The 25,687-nt window shown below is 46.9% G+C and overlaps 1 protein-coding gene across 1 annotated transcript in view; it reads left to right on the top strand.

Moving 5' to 3' along the window:
• Window positions 1–13,644, top strand: part of CALB2 (calbindin 2) — a 33,063-nt gene extending 19,419 nt beyond the window's left edge. The window contains exons 5-11 of the mRNA XM_016930126.3: window positions 4,600–4,656; window positions 5,248–5,325; window positions 5,853–5,908; window positions 6,225–6,264; window positions 7,983–8,036; window positions 8,779–8,850; window positions 12,960–13,644. Of these exons, the coding sequence (XP_016785615.1) occupies window positions 4,600–4,656; window positions 5,248–5,325; window positions 5,853–5,908; window positions 6,225–6,264; window positions 7,983–8,036; window positions 8,779–8,850; window positions 12,960–13,076 (474 nt within the window). The 3' untranslated portion in view covers window positions 13,077–13,644. The remainder of the gene's footprint in view (window positions 1–4,599; window positions 4,657–5,247; window positions 5,326–5,852; window positions 5,909–6,224; window positions 6,265–7,982; window positions 8,037–8,778; window positions 8,851–12,959) is intronic.
• Window positions 13,645–25,687: the final 12,043 nt, after the last annotated feature.

Here is a 25,687-nt window from a genome sequence, read left to right as displayed (position 1 = left end):
TGGCGGGCACCTGTAGTCCCAGCTATTCGGTAAGCTGAGGCAGGAGAATCACTTGAACTCGAGAGGCAGAGGTTGCAGTGAGCCGAAATAGCACCACTGCACTCTCAGCTTGGGTGACAGAGAGAGACTCCGTCTCAAAAAAAGAAAGAAAGAAAGGGAGAAAGGCCTGTAATCCCTACTCAAGGAGGCTAAGGCGGGAGGATCTTTTGAGGCCAGGGTTTCAAGACCAGCCTGGGCAACACAGTGAGACCTTGTCTCTACAAAAATAAAAAGCTACCATAGTGAACAGGAATTTAAAAAAAAAAAAAAAAAAAGATAAAAAACTTAGTGGGATATGGTGGTGCACGCCTGTAGTCCCAGCTTCTCAGGAAGGCTAAGGCAGGAAGATCAGGAGTTTGAGGCTGAAGATCACACCACTGCCCTCCAGGCCGGGCCACAGAGCAAGACCCTATCTCAAATTAAAAACAAAAACAAAAAAAAGGTAGACAGACTCCCTGATCCAGTGACTCAGAAGCTCCATTTTAACAAGATCCCCAGATGATGTGTATGCACATTAAAATGTAGGGAATAAGATGAGAAGTAAGCTTGGGTCAAGTACGCTTGGGAAACACTGTGTACATGCATCTCTCATTTCGGGATTTGTTGTGGTCATTTGCATATCACAGGCTCTGAGAAATCAAGCAATAAAGAAAACTGTGCCACTCAGTTTGGCTCCAGGATCTCATGCCACTCAATAATAATGTTGTGTCTCTCGAAGTCAGAGTTCCAAGAAGCAGGCTAGAGAAGGATGGACTTATGTACGATTCTATAGCTACAAAAGTCCAGTGAGGATTCCAGTTTTTGGTATCTTCCACGTTTCATCTTTGACTATGATAAGGTTTCGGTTTTCCTTTTTAAAATTAGCATTCCCGGCTGGTCACTGTGCCTTATGCCTGTAATCCCAGCACTTTGGGAGGCCAAGGCAGGTGGATCACTTGAGGTCAGGAGTTCGAGGCCAGCCTGGGCAACATGGAAAAACCCCATCTTTACTACAGATGCAAAAATTAGCTGGGCATGGTGGTGCATGCCTGTAATCCCAGCTACTCAGGAGGTTGAGGCAGGAGAATCGCTTGAACCAGGCAAGCAGAGGTTGCAGTGAGCCAAGATCGTGCCACTGCACTCCAGCCTGGGCGACAAAGACTCTGTCAAATAAATAAATAAATAAATAAATAAATAAATAAATAAATAAATAAAATTAGCATTCCCCTCTTGGCAATATAATTTCCTTGAGATCTTCATGTAAAATATGATGTTCAAATTCATGTCTCTTGAGTAATATTCATCTGATAAATTGAACCATATGAAATTGCTGATATTTAACGATTTTTTACTTACAAAAAGTGGAAATTCTATGTGGTTCAACCAAATATATTACTAATCCTGATGTCCAGCAAACTACCAATTATTTCTTGCTCTCTTTCTGGGACTCCACACTCTAACCATTCAGCATATGCATCCCTCAGAGTGAAATTCAACCCATACCCACCTCACGAACTGCCTGCTCTGATAAATAATAACTGGCCTTCGACGTGACTCTCTTTGCCATTCATTGGGGTTAAATCCATTTCCAGCCACCGGTAATCCCCTCTCTGTGATCCACTGCCTGTAACAACTGGAGAGCTGGCCCAGAAGCCTGTGTGGCAGCAAGCTCCCCTCCTGGGCAGACAGTCAGTGAGAAAGAACCAGTTCTCAGGGTGGAACAGTCATTTTTTAAGTGACAGCTTGCCGGAGCATCAGAGATGGATTTAATTTTATGGTGCCTTAAAAGATTTTTCTCCAGTTTTTTTCAAGATGGCAAGATTCCACAAGCTGATAATTGACATTCTAGCTTCTGTTCTTAGTCCTTCTCTAGCCTGCCTGGGAGAAAAAAAGTTCTGCGTATCCTTATAACTTGTCAGGGTGTTGCTTTTGTATCAAGTTTTCCAACTATAGAAAAGGGAGCATCATGCCTGACTCCTTTCCTGATAGAGAGACAGCCAAAAATTGGCCTCTATTCCACCTCTGGTCTGGAAACAGGGATGGTGGCAGCTTGTAGGGGGGCAGGGATGCTTACAGAGGAGCTAAAAGCATCTCCCCGGACCCTTTTCTCTTTCTCAAAATCTTCAGTGGCTTCTCTCTGTGCAGCTGACAGATTTCTTTCTTTTCTTTCTTCTTTCCTTCCTTCTTTCTTTTTCTTTTTTTTTTTTTTTTTTTTTTGAGACGGAGTTTCGCTCGTTGCCCAGGCTGGAGTGCAATGGCGCGATCTCAGCTCACTGCAACCTCCGCCTCCCGGGTTCAAGCGATTCTCCTGCCTCAGCCTCCCGCCGAGCTCGGATTACAGGCAGGCACCACCACTTCCGGTGAATTTTGTACTTTTAATAGAGACGGGGTTTCTCCATGCTGGTCAGGCTGGTCTCAAACTCCCGACCTCAGGTGGTCTGCCCACCTTGGCCTCCCAAAGTGCTGGGATTACAGGCATGAGCCACCATGCCCAGCCTCAGGATTTCATATTCTTACATGTATTTGTCCTTCTAAGTCCCAGCATAACTGCAGAGGAGACATGCCCGCCAAGGTTTCTGGGACCCCCCCCTCCCACAGTACTGTCCCACTGTCCCCTCCTGGGGTCTGTTCCATTTGTTCCATTTTTACCAGCCAGAAGCCTGAAATGGTCCCTCAGTAGCCCTGAAAGGCTTGTGCTCTCAGGTAGCTCCCATCCCAGCACTCAGCACAACAACTCCTAATTTTAGTGATGCCTCGGGATTTCTTTGAGATTTCACAAAGCCCAGGTCTCTTGAACTCTTTTCCTTGGATGAGAAGAGAAAGGATGCACTGATGATGATGAGCACAAGTGCTGCATGGGGAGAGGAGGCACGTGGGGGAGCCCAGAGCTGGCATCCTGGGGGGGGTGCATGGTCGGAAGTGGACCCGCTGGCAAGATGGCTTGGGAAAGCAGCCGCTGGTGCTTTGCTCTGTGCAGGGACTGGGGTTCCTTCAGGTTATTGCCCTTTTAGGCAACTTGGAGGGGGTGTCTTCCTCTTCTCAGTAAAGACTCAACTTAGACAAACTAAACTGTAATGCACTAAGTGCCTGCGAGTTGTTGGTGAAGTCATATTTGGAAATCCTCACATATATTTTAGTGCCTTTTCAAGGGCAGACTTTCTGGCTATGGGAAGGAGTATTTCAAAGAGTCTAAGGCATTTTTCTGCAGAGAAAAGACACTCTTGTAATCAAATACCATCGACCTGAGTTGCATATAGTACAAATCTACCCTTTTCTTGGGATTTGCTCCTGTCTTGTAACAAAAAAAAAAAAAAAATCAGGACCAAAATTTCTGAGCCCTGTCACCATGAAAATTACATAACATTGTTTGCTGGTGTTTAAGAAGAGACATTTTCCGTAAAATATAACTAAACTCTAAATGTCCATAAACTGTAACACTCCTGACAATAAAGGGGCACATGCAGTGGAGAAGTGGGGGAGGCAGGGGATAAGCTGTAGGAAAAGGATTAGTGGTTGCTGGCTCCCAGAAAATCAAGTGTTGCTGGTCTTCAGGTGTGTAGTTTGGAGCTGGGGGAGAAGCGAAGAAAAGTCAGGAGAACAAAACTTGAAAGAAAATCTAGGAGCCAGGCATGGTGGCTCATGCCTGTAATCCCAGCGCTATGGGAGGCTGAGGTAGGAGGATCACTTGAACTCAGGAGTTTGGAGATCAGTCTGGGCAACATAGTGAGACCCCATCTCTACAAAAAAATAAAAAATTAGTTGCGTGTGGTGGTGCACGCCTGTAGTCCAAGGCACTTGGGAGGTTAAGCTGGGAGGATCACTTGAGCTTGGGAGGTAGAGGCTACAGTAAGCTTTGGACGCCACTGCACCACAGCCTGGGTGACAGAGTGAGACCCTGTCTCAAAAAAGAAGGAGGAGGAGGAGCAGGAGGAGGAGGAGAGGGGGAGGGGGAGGAAGAAAGAAAAAAGAAAGAGAGAGGAAGGAAGGGAAGAAAGGAAGAAAGAAAAAGGAAGGAAGGAAAGAAGGAAGGAAGGAAGGAAAGAAAGAAAAAAGAAAAAAAACTTAGAACTATGTGGTGCCAAATAGAGCAAAGATATAGCGGAACATGGTTCTCCGGGCATCTTTGCCGAGATGTGGGCAGTCCCCTCCCCTGCACCACTGCCCCTCCTGTGGCTTTCTCTCTTCTCCACCAGATGATGTGGTAAAAGGCAGGGAAGTCAGAGCAGTTGTATACAGGACCATTGGATGAGTTACTTATTGCTGTATAATAAACTGCCCCTAAAACTTAGCAGCCTGAAGCAACAAACATTGATTACATCCCACTTTCTATGGTCAAGAATTTGGAAACAGCTTAGCTGCGTGGTTCTGGCCCAGGCGCTCATGAGATCACCGTCGAGATACTTCCCTTCATTTCCTTCTCTGTGACCTTGAAGGGTCTGGGCTACATCATCTCCATGTCTCCATCCCATTCCGATATTCTTGAAGATCAAGACCCTGGGTGGCCCATTAAAGGGGAATGGAAGGGAGGTGGGTAGATTTTGATACGTCTTTGCAAAGAGGTTGACATTCCCGTTGTTGCAGGCTTGGCGGAAGTACGACACAGACAGGAGTGGCTACATCGAAGCCAATGAGCTCAAGGTAGGATGGGCCTTGGGGAGGGTGTGAGGCCAGAGTGGCGGTAGGCTTAAGGTGCCTGGGGAGGGAGGAGATGTTGGATGAGGGGCATGAGTTTGCGGGCTGCTTAGGAATACTCAGACCTGGCACTGAATTGTTGGACTTGTTTAGAGAAGTCAGGGGAAATCAGTAACATAGAGCTGCCAGGCTATAGATTTCAATGAAACCCAGCTCTTCTGCACCTCCATGCTCGGGACAGGCGTCCTCCAGGCAATTCCAGAAGATTGGCCTCTGGCTCCTAGGTCCGCCTCCAAATTCCTCTGGCTATCACCCAGTGATTCCCCAGGCACTGCTTAGCTCCGTATACTGGGCTCCCAGGAGGCAGAGCCAATCTCTAGCACCTATTCTGTGAGGCAGGGTTGCACCACCAGCTAGTACAGCCTTTAAAGTCACTCCCCAAGAGTTAGGAATTATGAGGGCCCTGAGTCATAGAACTGGTAGACCTGAAAAACACACACACACACATTGAGAGACTGTCTGAATGAGCAAGTAAGGAAATGAATGAGGGACCGAATGCACGAGTCAGGAGTACTAAAGAGGCCTTTTGTGTTGCAGGGATTCCTGTCAGACCTGCTGAAGAAGGCGAACCGGCCGTACGATGAGCCCAAGCTCCAGGAATACACCCAAACCATAGTGAGTGAACAGAAGTGTCCCTCTCCCCCAGGGTGCAGGACTTGCGCCCCAAGCCACTGGGGCTCTGGTGTGCAGGGTCTCTTGTTTGCTGATTCTTCAGGCCCAGGGGAAGTGACTCACAGTGGCAGCTGGCAAAAAGGGATGCTACTTCGTGGCTTCACATACCCTTTGAAGTCCTGGGGGTGAGCTGACTCGTGGGCCAATGTGATTGTCTGTCTCCATGGCAACCTCTGCAGCTCTAGGAGAGGATGATCTTGGAGAGAGTGGGCCTTTAGTGCCGGCCTGCTGTGCCCCAGCTGCCCCTGTCCCTGAGGAGGGGAGAGATGAGCAATGAACGAGTCCCTGTGGTCCACCCAGGGGACCCCCGTGACTGATTTAGGCCATGTTGGTTCTTGGCCCCTACGGACCTCAGAGGAAGCATGAGCACGTGTCACCTGTCCTCCTTCCCATCCTCTCCAGTAAAAGGGGATGTCAGGTCAGAGAAATTCACAGCAAATAACCCAGGCACCTCTTTCTGTCCCCAACAGCTACGGATGTTTGACTTGAACGGGGATGGCAAATTGGGCCTCTCAGAGATGTCCCGGTAAGCACCTCACCCCCGGGGTCACTGATACTGGCTCCCACAGGTCATTCCTGTGTTATCTGTCTCTGAGATCCATTGGTGGGAAAGTGACAGGTGCGGGTGTCAAGAAGCTCAAGACAAAGCAAGATAGAATTGTGACCGTCAACACCTCACCTTGTCTGTCTCCCTCATTTTTGAACTTCCCACTGATTCCTTATTATGTGTGAAGTGCTCGGAAATCATTTCTGTAACTGCAGGCACCGCCTCTGCCTTCCCCTCTCCCGCTTGCCCTTGCCTGTGCAGTCTCCTCATCTCTGCTCTAACATTTTCTCCCCAGACTCTTGCCTGTCCAGGAAAACTTCCTGCTGAAATTTCAGGTAAAACTTCGCTTTCCTTCCTTCCCCCTTCCCTCATCCCTCTGAGCCTGGCCCTGTACCCTCCTTCCCCCAACGCACCACTACACACACCCACACACACCACACACACACAAAACACACCACACACACAACACACACAGATCACACACACAAAACACACACAGACCACACACACCACATACACAACACACGCAGACCACACACACTACATATCACACACACACCCCACACACATACACAGAGACATCACACACACCACAGACCACACACCACACACACACACATCACACATGCACACACCACACATACACAGATCACACACCAAAGACCACACACCACACACACAGACCATATACCACACACACAGACCACACACCACACACGTATACAGACACCCCACGCACACACCACACAGACACCACACACCACACACACCACATACCACACACACAACACACACAGACCACACACCACACACACCACATACACACCACACACACAACACACACACCACACACACAACACACAAACACACAGACCACACACCACACACACCACATACACACCACACACACAACACACACACCACACACACACCACACACACAGACCATGTACCACACATACACAACACACAGACCACACAACACACAGACCACACACACATACACATCACACACACACCACACACATACACAAACACCTCATGCACACACCAGAGGCCACACACCACATACACACCACACACATTACAAACACACATACCACACAACACACACAAACACCCTACACACAACACACACACAATGCACACCACATACACATATCACATACACACAGGACACACACACCATGACACACACCCTACACCCACACACAACACATACACACAGACCACACACCACACAGACCACACAACACACACACAACACACAAATACCACACACAGACACCACACACACATCATACACACATCACACACACATCATACCCCACACACCACACATCATACATACCACTCACCACACATCATACATACCACTCACCACACATACCACACACAGAACACACAACACACAACACACCACACACACCGCACACACACCACACCACACATATGCACACCACACATCACACATACCACACACATGACACACACAACACACATGCCACACACACCACATGCCCACACACCACACAAATACCACACGCAGACCACACCACACACATCACACACACACCACACATCACACATATCACACACACACCACACATACACACAACGCATAACCACACACACACCACACTACACACACATCACACCACACCAAACACATACCACCCACACACACCATACCAAACACACCACACATATACACAACACACAACACATATAACCCTACACACACCATACACACCACACAACACAAACACCACACACACCACACACCACACATACCATACACACCACACACACACCAGCACACACACAGACCACACACACACCATACATACACACCATTCACCACAGACACACACCACACAATCATAGACACCACATACACACATCACACACCACACATCACACATATACACATACCACACACACACCACAAACACCACACACACACCACACACATAAACACACACACACAAACGCACACCCACACACACACCACTGCGCTTCTGCTTCTGTCTTTAATACCCTGGTTCTTGCAGGGCATGAAGCTGACCTCAGAGGAGTTTAACGCGATCTTCACATTTTACGACAAGGTAAGAGAGGGAGTTGGCATGGCAGGGAAAATCAGAAGCCCATCAGCCCGTCCAGAAGGGCTCAGCTTCATCCCTGGGAAGAGACAGCTTTCCAGGGGTGGCCTGGGCCGTGTGGTTTCTTCCTGCCGCATCTTCTGCTGTATGAGAAGGCAAATGTCATTCTCCACCAGTGGCCTATGGAGCCCAAGGGGTTGGTTTCTGCAGAGTGCAGCCGAGAATCGTTGGGGGAGGACTATGCTTAGAACTAGGGTGTGACCACGCTGTAGGGAGCCAAAGGGAAGAGACACTCAGAACTGCCCTGGTGCCAGATCACAATTCTGCCCAGGGCCAAGTCTTTCTCTGGGAAGTTGGAAGTTAGATGACCTCCATACCCACCCCTCCCTGGGCTGTCCCCTGCCCACATGACTCAGATGGTCTTCTTCATAACCAAAGTGTTGGAGGTAAACTTTAAATAGCCCCCAGACTCAGGGAGTTAACCAAATGCTTCTTGAACCTCACTTACATTTTCAACGCACATGAAAAGCACCACAATGAAAGGCTACCCAAAGCTTGCACCCACTGCCACCTTCCTGCCATGACTGGTTAAGGCAGAAGGGACACATTATTTTGTCATTACACGATCTGAACACCCCCTTTTGCACAGAGTAATGGAGAGGCTAGACTCTTAGACATCCCTGGAATGGGTCGGGACAGCAGGGGCCCAGGCTTTAGAGCTCTGGGTTGACTCTGCTCCCATCCCCAGGATGGAAGCGGCTACATTGACGAGCATGAGCTGGATGCCCTTTTGAAGGATCTGTACGAGAAAAACAAAAAGGTGAGCAGCCAAGCCTGAGGCCCGGCCACTGTCCCCAGGGCACGGGAGAGGCTTCTGCGGGAGAGGAGGGGAGAGGTGCCTGGTCCTGCTCTCTACTCCCCTCTGATCTGCCACAGCAAGGCAATAGACATTTTGTGGGTTTGCTTTTGGTTTTTTGATTTCTGGTTGGTTGGTTGATTAATTGATGTTTCTTTTTAAAATTTAATTGTGGCAAAAAACACAGGACAGAAAGCTTACCATCTTCACATTTTTAGTGTACAGTCCAGTGGCATTGAACATATTCATAATATTGCACATGCGTGGCCACCTTCTCATCCTGCAGCGCCAAAACCTGTACCCATTAAAAAATAACTCTCCATTCCCCTGTCCCCCATCTCCTGCCAACCACTCTACTTTCTGCCTCTGTAAATTTGACTGCTCTAGGTACCTCATGTAAAGAAAATAGTATAATCTTTCTGTGCCTGGCTTATTTCACTTTGCATAATGTCCTTGCAAGCTTATCCATGTTGTGGCATGTGTCAGAATTCCCTTCCTTTTTAAAGCTGAATAATGCTGCATCGTATAAATATACCACATTTTGTTTACCCATTCTCTTCTGTGGACGCTTGGGTTGCACCCATCTGCTGGCTGTTGTGGGGGATGCTGCTGTGAGGCCATGACAGTGTTGACGTGTGAAAGTGTTAGCCAAATTGCCAACCAAAAAAACACTTTCCACACAAAGAGAGATTTTGGAGGACAGAGGCCAGTGAGAGGTGAAGGGCTATTCTGGATTGATGAACTGCAGAATCGGGAGCTGGGGGAGGGGTTAAAAGGAGCCACTGAAGAGTTTGTTCCTCTCAAAGAAAAGGCAAAGAAGTGAACTCCATTATTTTGCCTGATGTTGCCTCCTGGGAATACCCTGGGAGACCCTCCCATGGGCTCAGTTTGGTGCACTGGGTGGAGGAGTCAGGTGGAACGGCAGCCAGGAGCCAAACCTTTGCAGCTGTCTTTGTTCACCGCCTGGAAAATGTCTTTCTCTGAGCAACTGGTTTTGCTGCTTTCTTTAATTAGACAATGAAAGCTCTACAATTCCTTGAGTTATCTCACCGCCTTGCCTGACAAGCAAGAGCTAAATTTAATGCTCAATTTCAGGAAAAAATTATCTGCAGTCTCTATTCATCTCCCTTTCCAAGTGCTTTCTGATCTCTTTATCTTAAATATCATCCTTCATTTATTTCATCTTTTTTATTTAAATGTTACCTACAATTACTCTTGAAAGAGGCAGAAAATAAATGATAAGGAAGCAAATACTTCCTGGGAAGAAGGAAGTACTCACCAGGTGTTTGAACTTTTTTCTTGGCACTAAATTCTAGGAGAAAATTATGTATGTGCCCGTATGTATCCAAGGAATGTTGGGCACCATAGTGGAAAATACCTTTACGTGTAATTGTATGAATGAGGCATAGTTTGTCTTCATGAGACTCTGTCTTATACCTGAGGTGGATAAACCCTGAAGACATGCATTAAATCTCAGAGTGACCTGAATTTCCTGGTCATCAACTCACTAAGCTCTTCCTTGGTTCACACAAAGGACAGCTTGTGGTGCTGCACAGCTTGACTCCAAGTATGGAAACAAAAGTAAAGATTCTGCTGTTGGGATTCAGAAGCCACTCTGAAGGTCAGAGAGCAAGAATATTAACAAAGCTGTTTACCTGAGAGCCTTCCACCTGGACCAAGTTTCAGATTTGGCGCCTGAGGATTGAGAGAGTGAATGAGTAGAAAGGGAGAGCCGCGTGACTCTAAATCACAGCACCTATGCTGGAACGGAAGGGCCATTTTTTTTTTTTTTTTTTGTAAACCCACATAGATGCACGCATTCCATTTGGATGGTGCCTGCATGGAGTGTGATAAGGTTTCTGAGCAGATTAATGTTTGAGGCTCCTCGAGGGGACAGGCTGATGGGATTGAACTTCAGTATTTCTTAGCACTCCCAAGGCCATGGCAACTCGCTAGAGCCTTCCCCAGTTTTAAGTGAAACTTATAGGAAGTAAGCAGCCCCTCCCCCATGCTGCTAAGTCTCTCGCTGCCACAGTTCACTGTGGAAGTTGTCCCAAGCTTGGGGTTGATAGATGAGGTCCCTTCCTTGGCTTCTGATTAAGTGGCAGATATCTCAGGTGCACGCCAGTGTTATGTGACATTTCCAAGAACATCACAACTTAGGGAAGGTGCCTCTCAAAGCTAGACATGCTTGCAAAGTGCCCTTGGGTTTTCATGGCACCAAACCAGAAATTAATGGCATAAAAAGAGAAGCCCCGGCACAATGGGAAAAAAAGACTGGCCCTTGAGCCCTGAGAAAGAGGTGACAGAATAGTGCACCAGTGAAATCATTAGACTTCAGGGCTCATGCTTGGATTACAGATATTCATGATTAGATTACAGATATTCATGAGCATGACTGTACCTCAGTTTTCTTATTAGCAGAATGGAGATAATGACCCATCAGCCTAGGAGGGAAAAAAATTTTAAGTATCTGCTAACATTTTCAATACAAAAGAATAAAAGTAAGAATAACTGGATGTAGTGGCGCCCACCTATAGTCCTAGCTACTTGGGAGGCTGAGGCAAAAGGATCGCTTGAGCCCAGGAGATCAAGGGTGCAGTGAGCTGTGATCACGCCATTGCATTCCAGCCTGGGTGACAAGAGCAAGACCTTGTCTCAAAAAAAAAAAGAAAGAAAAAGAAAAAAGAGGGATGGAGTGGGGGAGAAGGAAAGAAAGAAAAGGTTGTTTAAGTGATTTTCCAGTGTTGATGATGACCTTGCTATATTTCAGACCCATTGGTTATTTGTATCCGAAGCAATCATTGTAAAGCATGTATTTAACATCAGGCATATCAGGTGTTGGTATTTAATATGGGTCTCCATTTATATGAGACAATGGGCATATGTTCATGGCTCACCTGTCTCAGTGGCCCCTGAACACAAGAAGCCAGTGAACAACAAGTAGGCTGGCGAGCTTTATTGCTGGAGAAGCTGGGATTTAGAATTCCTTGCTTAAATAGGGGCTGGGTGCAGTGGTTCACACCTGTAATCACAGCACTTTGGGAGGTGGAGGCGGGCAGATCACCTGAGGTCAGGAGTTCGAAACCAGCCTGGCCAACATGGTGAAACCCCCGTCTCTACTAAAAAAAAAAAAAAAAAAAAAAAAAAAAGTGCAAACATTAGCTGGGCATAGTGACAGGTGCCTGTAATCCCAGCCCAGCTATTCGGGAGGCTAAGGCATGAGAATAGCTTGAACCCGGGAGGCAGAGGTTGCAGTGAGCCAAGATCACGTCACTTCCCTCCAGCTTGGGCCACAGAGCAAGACTCCATCTCAAAAAAAAAAAAAAAAAAGCAGACTTCCTTGCTTAAATAGGGGCCAGGTGCGGTGGCTCACACCTGTAATCCCAGCTACTTAGGAGGCTGAGGCAGGAGAATCGCTTGAACCCGGGAGGCAGAGGTTGCAGTGAGCCGAGATCGTGTCACTTCACTCCCGTCTAGGCCACAGAGCAAGACTCCGCCTCAAAATAAAAAAAATAAAAAAAATTAAAAAAATTCCTTGCTTAAATAGATGAGACTTAGGAAAGAGTGGTCCAGGAGGCTGGAAGGCAAGACCAGGGAGCTTTCCTGGCATTCTCTTCATCACCTGCAGGGAGCCAGTTTGGCCTTGAGTTAACGGAGGCCCAGTGAGGTCGAGGAAATATATACAAGTCATACATAGATCATGACTGTCACAATAGCTACCTTTTATTTTTCAAGTGCTTGCTGATGTGGCTTATATTCATTCCCTCACGTAATCATCGCAACACCTCCATGAGGCATGAACTTTTAGTGTACCCATTTTACAGGTGAGGCAGCTGAGTCTCAGGAAGGTTGACTACCTTCCCCAAAGCAATGCAGCCAGTAAGTGAAAGAGAGGCTTTAACCTCCGTCTGTCTGACTCCAAAATCCGTGCTTTGCATTCGTCTAAGCCACTTATCCTGGGATGAGATGAGAGAAAGGTGTGGGTGTTTGTGTTTGTGAATGTGGACGTGGGCTCCTTGCGTCGGGACCATCCCCTGAACCTGCTCTTACCCTCTCCCTGTATTTCCTAGGAAATGAATATTCAACAGCTCACCAACTACAGAAAGAGCGTCATGTCCTTGGCAGAGGCAGGGAAGCTCTACCGCAAGGACCTGGAGATTGTGCTCTGCAGCGAGCCCCCCATGTAAAGTGGGGACGGGGGCTGCTTCTCCACCTCCCCCAAACCCTGCTCCTGCTGCCCTGATGCGTCTACCCAGACCCAGAGACCGTGAGCGCCCCGCCCCCACCCCTGCAGCCTGCACACACCTGCCTGTAGAGCAGGAAACGAGAGATGGAGGATGGGCCGCTGGGGGGCCGTCCTGAGCCCCCTGCACCCACCCTTGCCCAGGCAGTCTATGCTCAGTGGATCACACACATGGAAGGTGATGGGGGCATGGGTGGAGGGTCCCTAATTCTCTTCGCTGTGATGCATGAGCTCCCTCGCTGTATGATTTAGGCTTCTATGTCCAACAGAGTGGACTCTTCCCTCTCGCTCCCCTCTGCCGGTCCCCCATGCCACCACCCACCCCAAACTTCCAGGTTCCATCCACCACCTTGCCAATGGTGTAGCTGTCCTCTCAGAACTCCTGTGTGTGGAAGGCACCGGCCCTTTCCTTGCCTTCTTTACTCGGCGTGCTCCTTTTCTCTTTGGGTTTCTTGTTTACCAAAGAAGAGTTTACAGACAATAAAATGGAAAGGTCCTGCTGTGGAAACTTACCCAATCTTGTCTAGTGGTCAACTTCTCTCTACAGTTAGCAGCTCTGCCTGACAAAGGGAGGGCCTATTCTCACGTGGATGGAGGAGGGTAATGGGACCCACCCAAGTGGGGCATAGGACCCCCAAGACTCTATGGCTTTCACTCACCATTCATTGCCTATCTCTTCACCAACCTGAGTCACTTCTTAGTTTCATGTTTCTTTCTATATCTCTGAGATTATAACATAGCTGACAAGTTCAATGAAGTCTTACTAAGGGTAGTATTAGTATTGTGCTCAACAGTTGACCTGGAGCATCTTTCTTAATCCTTTGAGAGGTGCTGTGATTGTCTCCACTGTCCAGGAAAGAAAACTGAAGATTAAAAAGGTTTTGGGCCTGGCATGGTGGTTCATGCCTGTAATTCCAACACTTTGGGAGGCCAAGGTGGGTGGCTCACCTGAGGTCAAGAGTTCAAGACCAGTTTGGCCAACATGGTGAATCGCCATCTCTATTAAAAATACAAAAATTAGGCTGGGTGCGGTGGCTCACAACTGTAATCCCAGCACTTGGGAGGCTGAGGTGGGCGGATCAAAAGGTCAGGAGATCAAGACCATCCTGGCTAACACAGTGAAACCCCGTCTCTACTAAAAATACGAAAAATTAGCCAGGCGTGGTGGCAGGCGCCTGTAGTCCCAGCTACTCGGGAGGCTGAGGCAGAAGAATGGCGTGAACCCGGGAGGCGGAGCTTGCAGTGAGCTGAGATCGCACCACTGCACTCCAGCCTGGGCGACAGAGTGAGACTCCGTCTCAAAAAAAAAAAAAAAAAAAGCAAAAATTAGCCAAGTGTGGTAGCACGCACCTGCAATCCCAGCTACTTGGGAGGCTGAGGCATGAGAATCGCTTGAACTCGCGAGGCAGAGGTTGCAGTGAGCCAAGACTGCACCACTGCACTCCAGCCTGGGCAACAGACTGAGACTCTGTCTCAAAAAGTAATTTAAACAAAATAGATAAGTAAATAAATACATAAATAAAAAGGTTTAGTAACAAGCCCTGGCCAGTTGGGGCAGAGCCAGGGTATGAATCCAGCAGATTGGATCCACTTTATACCAATGGGGTCCCTACCACTGGGACTAGGTGATCTCCACCAAGCAGGAAGGACCTCCAGCCAGAAGCTCTAGACCACCAGAACTTAACTTCTCCTCCTCAAAGTGCAAGTTACCCAACACCCGATCGCATGCCTCTTGGTGTAGGGCCAGCTTGGCCTTTGGGTTCACAGAGCTCTTAGATCCTACAATAGAGAGATGACAGATTTTTTTTCATGCTGTCACATATTGACTGTCTACAAGATGTATTTTAACAACACTACCTCATTTAATCTCACAACAATCCTACCAGACGGATACTATTTTCAGATAAAGCAACTAAGGCTCAAAGACATTAGGGGATGGGGTCGGGGGAAATTAGGGACTCAAATTTACTTGCCTCCCTCATGTCTCAGGGCCCTATGCTTTCTCCCACTGGCACCCTTACCTTGGGGCAGGAGCTTTGCCTCTGCAAACTTGCAGCCCTTTTCAGTTCAGCCATATCTGCCGTTGGACCACAGGAGACGAGGAACTCCTTCCAGGCCATCCTAGAGGTCTTCTTAATCTTCATGTATGCTCTTAATTGTATATTTGTAGTTTTAAAAATTCTCAGTTGGCCAAGGTGTCTCACATCTTGGTAATCCCAGCACTTTGGGAGGCCAAGGTGGGTAGATGGCTTGAGCTCAGGAGTTTGAGACCAGCCTGGGAAACATAGTGAAACCCCATCTCTACAAAATATACAAAAAATTAGCTGGGTATGATGGCATGCGCATGTGCTCCCAGCTACTCAGGAGGTTGAGGGTGGGAGGATTGCTTGACCTGGGAGGTCGAGGCGCTGCAGTGAGCCAAGATCACGCCATTGCACTCAGCCTGGGTGACAGAGTGAGACCCTATTTCAAAAAATGTTTTTCCTTATGTGTACTCTCTAGAGCCACAAGAATGATCCAGATGACCCCAAAATCTTTACATTCCTTTTGCTTGCCATAGGAACTAAGTACCACAACCATCTGAAGCCTCGGTCAGTGCTTTATCCTCTACCCACCTATTGTCCCTGTCCCTACCAGTGATCATTTGAGGATTTGTGATGCCACCACCTGTGATGAAAAAAATCCATGTTCTGTTTCCCTCTGACAAAGAGGCAATCCCTGTCTTTCTTGAATAATTTATCAACCCAACCCCAGAATATCCAGATCTTGTTTCCTAGGGCCATCTCCAGTACCAGTTACTAATTCAGTATAGATCCCAATAGAAAACAGACAGCACCTTCCATTCATATCATTCAAGGAGGATTTGTTCACAAACATCTTTTATATGCATGTGAGTGAAATACAAGGGACTCATAAGGGATAGTGGTGAACCAGGGACTAGTGACAGGGAAGTTGCTGTTACCACACTTAGGCCCAAAGGAATGAGAGGAACCCAGAAAGGAAGAGTTGTGCAGGGAATGTCACATGTTCTGTTCAAGCACACAGCCAAGCCCAGATTAGCTCTTATGGAGTAAACACATGCCCCCTCCTCCCTGCTTCCTTCCTATCTCCTTCTAGGGTTCCACATTGCCTGAAGCCAGAGGGCCAGGAGCCTACTAATGGAATCCACACAGGCCAGACTCAAGGGCAGAAAACAAGCGGGGAAGGGTGGGGAGTGATGAAGAGGTACAGCAAGGACACACCCAACACACTCAGAAACTAGAGACACCAGTGGGCACTGAATATGTGAACCTGAAGTTCTGGAAGATGTCGGGGCTAGAAATATGAATTTGTAAAACATCTGTGCAAAGATGGGTTTTAAGGTGGTGGGAATGGCATGAGATTCCCCCAGGAGATACTAGAAAGGAGGTCTGAGATAGGATCTCTGGGCCCTCCCATAGTGAGAGCTCTGGAAGGGAAGAGGGCATGGCCAGGCAGGCAGAGAGAAACCAGGAGGGTATGGTTTCCTGAAAGACAAGTGAAAAGTGGTGTCTGAAAATGAGGTAAGTGATCAAAGGTATCAGATACTGCTGAGATGTATGAGGGCTGAGATTTCAATGCCTGCTTATCTCCTTATCCAAGTCCTCCAAAAGGATAATGGGAACTCCTAGAGGTGGGGGCTGTGTTTTTTGAGGAGTGCATGGCCACAAGAGTGCACAAATGAATGAATGAGTGACTCCACCGTCAGGGAAAGAGGGCGGGTGTGAGTCTGAACTTAACTTGAGAAACCCTTTAGGGAATGATAAAATAATAACAGCTCCAAGAACCTCAGGACATGAGCCAGTCAGAATGTGTTACCTTTGCAGTAGTCAGGTCTTTGGAAAGTGACAGAAATCCAGGTACAACTGGCTCAGGCAAAACAGAGAATTAGTGGATAGAAGCTGGACTATCTCATATGTCTGGAAGGGCCTCCTGGACAACCTGAACTGGGAACACACATACTGCCAGGAGTCTTCTCTCTCTTATTTCTGCTTTGCTGTAACTGATGGCTTTATTTTCTCAGACTGATGTCTTCCATATGGCAGGAAACATGACCTTAGCTGGCTATATCCCCACCATCTAGAACGATGCCAAGCACACAGTAGGTGCTCAATAAACATTTGTCACATGAATTCATTGGCTCCAAGCTACACATTTGGCAAAGGACTGTTTCTCTTCCCTTAGTTCTAGTTCAAAATGCCACAGAGGAGGAGCTGTAATTGACCCACCTTTGGTCACGTGCTCACCTCTGACCAATCACTCATGGCCAGCAGGTGGGGTCTTAGAATCAGACATGTGGGACAGGGGATGGGAATTCCAAAGAGTAGATGAGTGATCCAGTCCCCAGCAGGGAACAGTGGTCACCCAACAAATCCCCATTTTACAACTGAAAAAAATCGAGGCCATAAAGTTCTGGGGAAAGTATCTTTCCCCAGATCACAAGACCACCCAGAAGGAAAAAGTTGTACAGAGAATGCCACATGTTTAGCTCAAGCACTGGAGCCCAGGTCTTCTTCACTCTTGGCCCACTGACAGTAGGAAAGGATTGAAGGAAGAAAGGGCAAGACAACAGGAATTAACATGTTAGAACTTGAAAACTTGGGGGAATGGATGTTGGATGCATATGGAAGATGGGGTGCATATGTCAACACATGGACATGTATGTTAGTGAACCTGCAGGAAGGGACAGGATGCCTATGTCAACATGTTGGCATGTATGTAAGTGAACCTGCAAGAAAGGACAGGATGCATATGTCAACACGTGGGCATATATGTAAACGAACCTGCAAGAGGGCCCGGGATGCATATGTCAACGCGTGCACAGGTACACAAGTAGCCAACAAGGGGTCTGGGAGACCACGCAGGACTGACGGTGGATGTGGAGGGGCACGGGATTGGGTGTGACACATAGAGTGAGACTGGAACTTCATCCAGAAGAAACCCTTCTTCCCAAGGCATATTTGCATCCTGTTGGAGTCATAACAAATTAGAAACTTCTCAGCCCTCCTTCTTCTAGTTCTCGGTAAGGGTGAAGAGAGAAAGAGAGGGAACGGGGCTGTGTTTTCACTCTTATGGGCCCTGGGCACTTTTGCTTTGGTGAACACCTTCCTCCATAAAAAGTATTGTAACATATACTGTATGACTGCATTGGTATAAAGACGAATATGTTGATATTCTTTACTAAAACATTTTATTCAACCTAAGATGTCATCTTTCCTCAGCTTTTAAAAAGAAATTAGGACATTTTTGTGTGTTCCTTAAAGTGGCCTGGGTGCTGAGCACTGCACTGACTAGATCTGATGGAGAAGACAGACCAGAGAGGGAGTGGCCATCACATTTTCGGGTGGGCTTTGGGTCAGGAGCCACACACACATATAGGCAGGGGCTCTTGTTGTTTTGAAGGTATAGTGGCTAGATGTAGTTCCTAGCTAAAGCCAAGAAGAATATGTGGGCTGACGGCGTCTCCAAGTGTCGTATCAGGAAAACTGGTCAGGAAATAGAAAATGGCCCAGCACAGAGAACCATGGAATCCCTGAACAGGGCTCCTCTTCTGATGATCAAAGTAATTTGGACCTTGACTTCATGCCCTGTTTTGTTTTGTTTCAGGGTAATTGGTGGCTAAAAGTTGAGCAGGTAAAAGCACACACAAAAAATATTAAAAGACCAATACAAGGTGATACCATTAAAACAGGTTTTGGGGTCACATACCCTGTGTTGGGTTCTCTCCTAAGCATATTCCTGGGGTTAGCTAGCTTGATCCTCATACCAGTCCTGTGGGAAAGGTACTACTATTGTCTCCTCTTTATAGAAACAGTGGCACAGATCAGCAAAGCAACTTACCTAAAGTAACACAGCAAGTCAGTGGTAGAGTCAGAATTCAACCAGAAGCAGTTTGATCCCATGACTTGTGTTCACAATGGCTATACTTTTCAGTACAGGGGCTGAATAAATAGTAGAGAGTGTTCATTCACCTCAGATATTCATTGAACATCTGCCACCATCTAGGCCCCAGGCTAGATGCTAGGGACACAGTAGTGAATGCAACAATCTCTGGCTGCTGGAAGCTTAAAGACTGAGAAGAGGAAACTAGAAACTCAGTGTGATGATACTAGTGGGTTCAAAGAAAGCCCAGGAAGAGAGCCCTAACCTAGATTTGGAGTTGGGCTGAAGTCTGGAGGAGGTGAGGAATAAGCAGAGACCTGGAAGTAATGTAGGATTTGGTCAGGAGAAGGGGTAAAAGGAAAGAAAACCATCTCAGGCAGTGATATGGTTTGGCAATGTTGCCACCCAAATCTCATCTTGAATTGTAGTTCCTATAATCCCCATGTGTCGTGGGAGGGACCCAATGGGAGGTAATTGAATCATGGGAGCGGTCACCCTCATGCTGTTCTGACGATAGTGAGTTCTCCCAAGATCTGATATTTTACAAGGGACTTTTCCCCCTTTTGCTCAGCACTTCTCCTTGATTCTGCCATGTGAAGAAGGACACGTTTGCTTCCCCTTCTGCCATGATTCTAAGTTTCCTGAGGCCTCCCCAGCCATGATGAACTGTGAGTCAATTAAATCTCTTTCCTTTATAAATTACCCAGTCTCTCAGGTATGTCTTTGCTAGCAGCGTGAGAACAGACTAAATACAAGCAGGAAAAAAAAATAGCATCAACAGTGGCACCAAGGCCAGAGGTAGCCTGGCTCATGTCGGGGAACTGCAAGCCACTCAACCGAGAGGAAGCTCGGAGGGAGAAGCAAGAAATAAAACTCAAAGGGTAGCCAGGACCAGCTCACAAAGGGCCCTGCAGGCCTGCTGGGTCTTTGGACTTTACTCTTTTCCCAGCCTGCAGTGTGGCTCCTTTTCTCCTTCCAGGCTTGGCTCAAATCTCACCTCTCTCACTGAAACTCGATTAGGCTGCAGCCTTCCACCACCCCCTACACTCTACAACCTCCCCGGCCATATTTTTCTCCACAGGACGTTGACCATGTGAGACAGGTTTTGGCGGCTCCCCCAGTAGAAGCCCACAAGGGTGGCTGACTCATGTATTGCTCTTTCCGCCTACATCCACTGAACCCACACGCCTAGGGGTACCTGCCCCTTTCAGGGCTCCTCCTCACCGAGTACCCCTCTCCTCTCCAGAACAATCAAGTCTCAGGGGCCAAGCAAGCTGTGGAGGGCTGAATAATCCCCACCAAAGCTGTCCGTGTCCTAATCCTGGGGCATGGTGAATACGTGATCTCACGTGGCAGAAGGGAATTAAGGTTGCTAATCAGATGACCATAAAATAGGGGGATATCCTGGCTTGTTGGGTGGGCCAATGTAATCACAGGGGCCCTTCTGTGTGAGGGAGGGAGGCAGAATTGTCAGGGTCAGAGTGACGCAATGGAAGAAATCCTCCACCGGCCATAACAGGCTTTGAAGATGGAAGAGGTGGTGTCTAGAAGCTGGAAAAGGCAGGGAAAGAGATCCTCCTCTGGAGCCGCCGGAGGGAACACAGCCCTGCCAAGACCTTGACTTTAGCCAAGTGAGATCCAGTTTGGACTTCTGACCTCCGGATCAGAAGATGCTGCCTCTACTTCTGGGTGTATGTTCTGCAGCTGCCCCAGGGCTCACAGGAACTCAGGTACTTCCATGTTTGGAAGTCCTTAGACAAGGTGCCTACTAGGTACACTCTTTCCTGCTTAGCAGGTGTGAATCCTCCGAACTGTATGCCAAGGGAGCAGCTGTGCTGAGCTGACCTGCGCATACCAATCCCACAGTGAGGCAGAAGAAAAGCCGAAGAGACGGGGGCTCCAGAGACTGCCCAGAGGCCTGGCTCAATGTGCTCCGTCCTCCCCACATCTGTCCTTGGTTTCCACTCAGAGACCACAGTTGGCTGTGGGAAAATGGCCAGACATCTCATTTTGGATCTCAAGTCCCCCATCTGTAGAATGGGGAGCTTGGAACAGATGGCATCAAAGTGCCCTTCAGAATCTTACTTCCTAGACCGTGCACGGTGGCTCACGCCTGTAATCCCAGCACTTTGGGAGTCCAAGGCGTGGATAACCCGAGGTCAGGAGTTCGAGACCAGCCTGGCCAACATGGCGAAATCCTCTCTCTACTAAAAATACAAAAAATTAGCCGGGTGTGGTGGCTCGTGCCTGTAGTCCCAGCTACTCAGGAGGCTGAAACAGGAGGATCACTTGAGCCTGGGAGGTGGAGGCTGCAGCGAGCCGACATCACACCACTGCGCTCCAGCCTAGGCAATAGAGCGAGACTCTGTCTCAAAAAAAAAAAAAAAAAAAAAAAAAAGAATCTTACTTCCTAACCCTTCGATGAAGAAGATACATGAGTGGCAAACAAACACATAAAATATGATGAACATCAACAGCCATTAGGGAAATGCAAATTAAAACCGCAATGAGGTACCCCTGCATACCAGCCCGAGCCAAGTCTCATTTTAAAATGCTGTATTGCAGTATATAAAAGCAGAGTCCACTAAATTGTGGTGGGTTACAGAGAGCCAAAGAAGAGAAAAGGTTTCCTCTTAGAGCCTGAAAATAGAACATTGAAACAACATTAACAAGAGTTTAAAGAAATAACTACGATGAAATTCCCACAGCACCTCATGCAGTCCCGTGAAATAAATTCTTGTTCCACTGGATCTTGGATCTGCATTCTCTGCTTTCATGAAGTCGTCTGCTTGTGGATTAAAAAAAGAGTCCTAGAACTTAGATCTTCGGTGGCCTCATGTAAACCCAGCAGCCAGCCTCTTCTAGAACCCCAGCCCAGGGACTGGAGCAGGAAAGGGACCTTCAAAGTGAAGACTGCCTTGTCCCGCACCTCCTTCTGGCTTAGATTGAAAAACGGGCTTCCTAATGGGTTAAATCCTTTAAAACAAGGAGTTGTGGGGGAAGGGTGTCGTGCACTCCTAGAGAAAGGTACACAGTTGCCCAGCTGGGAATGTGCTTGGCGATGACCCTGTGGGCATCCAACTGGTCTTCCAGCTCAGGAAAAAGAATTTGAAAGAGGCTTAGCATGAAGGGGAATCAAACAGGAGGTTGTGATTTGGTCGAAGGTGCCTGGTTTAGTGCTGTAATTGTCTTATTATTTATATATATATATATATTTCTTGGAGTAAACATTTTAAATAAACGACATCATTGTCAAAAAAAAAAAAAAGAGTCCTAGAAATCCTGATTCAGTCCACTGTTAAATCTGAGAGCTGCTTAAGTGATATCAGTTCAGATGCCTGTGCTCACGAGTCTATAAAATGCAGACAGTTGGAAGTATCTGGTCCAGTCATTTACCACCAGGCTCTAAAACTGTTCTTTTTTGTTGATGACACCAACTGCAGCCTGTAGCTTAGAGGAGAACCTTCAAGCAAGCATCAGAGAAAAGCAAACACTATCTGTAGATGACAGAGACTTCATAGCTGTGGTTTTCTTTTGTTTTTTGTTTTTTGTTTTTTTGAGATGGAGTCTGTCTCTGTCGCCCAGGCTGGAGTGCAGTGGTGCGATCTCGGCTCACTGCAAGCTCCGCCTCCTGGGTTCACACCACTCTCTGCCCCAGCCTCCCGAGTAGCTGGGTTACAGGCGCCCGCCACCATGCCTGGCTAATCTTTTGTATTTTTAGTAGAGACAGGGTTTCACCGTGTTAGCCAGGATGGTCTCGATCTCCTGACCTTGTGATTCGCCTGCATCAGCCTCCCAAAGTGCTGGGATTACAGGCGTGAGCCACCGCGCCCGGCAGCTGTGGTTAATTGATTACTATAACCAATAATGTCAGAATGGAGGAGAGTAAACTTCTCTCTCAGGTGGTATCCATCAGTAAACAAGGAGGCAAGCAGATTTTACTAAAATGTAATACATTTCATAGTTGCTTTCCAGAATCAGGTATCATAAAACAACATCAATAAAATTCACTTTCCAAATTTTGTCCTTCACAGTGCCCTTTCATATTCTAAAACAAACTGACAATTAGGACAGGAATTCTGCGAGGTTGAAACAATTTTCATAATAATGCCAAAATATTACTTATGTTACCATGCAATGGGTCCATCACTGCTATTTTCAAAAGAATTCTTTTAAACTATTTCACAACAGTCTGGATCTGTGTTTTTCCTGAGGGTGAAGTTCTGGGCGGTGAGGGCATTGACAAATCGCCAGGGACTTCCCATAAAACACACATTTTCTAAAATATTTAATAATTCATTAATAACATTTTGTCTATATAACTTTAACCTGGGGAAGGCTGAGCATCTCTTCCAATCTGACAATTCTTCTCATGTAAATCTTATAATAGGAACGCAATCAAAGAAACCTAGCATCTCTCTTCTCATAAGGTGGAAGAACAAATCTTGGCGATTTTCCAAGGCTCCTCTGGGAAATTATTGTAGGTGTAAAAGATATCCCAAAAATTCCTTTTCATTTTTTTTTCCTGTCTAATTTCGCAAGGCAACATCTAAAGAGTTGTCAGATATTTAGATGCTTGATTAATATGTGCTCCTGGGTGGCTGAGAAACAATCTTTGGTGACTCATTTAATTAAGTGATAAGAAAGCATTTAAAAATGAACAGACCCAAGAGTATTGAAGATATACGTCCCCATAAAAACTCACACACCAATGTTCCTAGCATCATTCATGATAGCTACAAGTGGGAGCAATCTAAATGCTAATCACCTGATGAATGGAAAAACAAAATGTGGTATACCCGTACAATGGAGTGTCAATCAGCCCTAAGTGGAACGAAGCCCTGATACATGCTCCAACATGGATGAACCTTGAAAGCATTATGCTAAGTCAAAGAAGCCAGACATAAAAGGCCACGTATTGTACAATTCCATTTATACGAAATGGCCAGAATGGGAAAATCTATAGAAACAGAAAGTAGATCAGGGGTTGTCAAGGGGTTAGGGGTGGCGAGAGAGTAACAGGAAGTGTGTGCTAATGAGCGTGGGCTTTCCTTTTGTAATGTTCTAGAAGTAAATGGTGGTGCTGTTTGCAAACCCTAGCGATATACTAAAAACCATTGACCTGTACTCTTTAAAAAGGCAAACAAGATCTCAATTTCTTAAAAAGCCTATGCACGCATGAACTGCAAAATAAGTAAAATAAACAAAGAAGCATACATATAGCTTGTTCATGAGCAAGGAAGTTTTGTTGTGTCCTATTCTAGGGCATTACAAATTAAACATAAAACACTATAAAGTATTCTGGTATGACACAGAATCTTTGCTATCCAGAATAACCGTTCCTGTTCTAGGCAGTGGTATCCATCAGTAACCAAGGAGGCAAGCTCATGAAACCACAGCAGATTTTACTAAAATGTAATACATTTCATAGTTTCTTTCCAGAATCAGGTATTATAAAACAACAAGAATAAAATTCACTTTCCAATTTTTGTCCTTCACAGTGCCCTTTCATATTCTAAAACAAACAGTTAACTAGGACAGGAATTCTGCGAGGTCAAAACAATTTTCATAATAATGCCAAAATGTTACTTATGTTAACATGCAATGAGTCCATCACTGCTTTCTTTTCTTTTCTTTTCTTTTCTTTTTTTTTTTTTTTTTTTGAGACGGAGTCTCAATCTGTCACCCAGGCTGGAGTGCAGTGGCGTGATCTCGGCTCACTGCAAGCTCCACCTCCCCGGTTCACGCCATTCTCCTGCCTCAGCCTCCTGAGTAGCCGGGATTACAGGCATGCGCCACCACCCCCGGCTAATTTTGTATTTTGTATTTTTAGTAGAGATGGGGTTTCTCCATGTTGGCCAGGCTGGTCTCGAACTCCTGACCTCAGGTGATCCACCCGCCTCGGCCTCCCAAAGTGCTGGGATTACAGGCATGAGCCACCGCACCGGGCCCATCACTGCTATTTTCAAATGAATTCTTTTAAGTGTCTCCTTTCAATTTCTAATGCAGTAAACATCAATAGCATTAGCCCACATAAACAAAAGCTCTTTGGGTAATCTCAGTAAGTTTTTAAGACCGTAGAAAGGAAGGTCATACCTTAAAATGTAGCATTGATTGAGAAAGGAAGGAGGAGAAGAAATAGCAGAATGATACCATCTATGTGAATTAAAAGTGCCTACATGCAAAACGGCCACAGTGCTTTGTTAGAGCATTTTTCTAAAGGCACCCAAGACAAAGAGGAACGACACCTGCAGTGGGAGAGGGAGGCCTAGGAGTGAGAAATCTCATTCAAAGGGAATAAAACAAGAGAGGGACCTCACAGAGACCCCCCGATCGTGACCTACCATGTACTGCGGAGTGTGCTTAACTCACCCTCTGCATCAGAGGCTTCCACCCTCCCTCCCACAGAACAACAGCCCCCTTGGTCCCCTGCCCTGCTGCAGCTGCAGTTCCCCAGGACAGAGCTGACGCCATCCAGAGACCCTCCCCTGGGCTCCCAGCATCATCTGGGAGGATTTTCTCCAGCAAACCCACACAAGGTGAGGAGCAGGGGCGAGTCTGTCACCAAAGGAGCAGCATTGCAGGATAGGGAAGGCCAGTGGCGAGGCGAGCACACTGATCAGAGGCCACTGACATTGACTAAAGGACTGGGTC

The sequence above is a fragment of the Pan troglodytes genome, chromosome 18 (genome assembly GCF_028858775.2).
Source record: "Pan troglodytes isolate AG18354 chromosome 18, NHGRI_mPanTro3-v2.0_pri, whole genome shotgun sequence".
Classification (NCBI taxonomy): domain Eukaryota; kingdom Metazoa; phylum Chordata; class Mammalia; order Primates; family Hominidae; genus Pan; species Pan troglodytes.
This window is presented reverse-complemented; position numbering and strand designations above follow the sequence as displayed.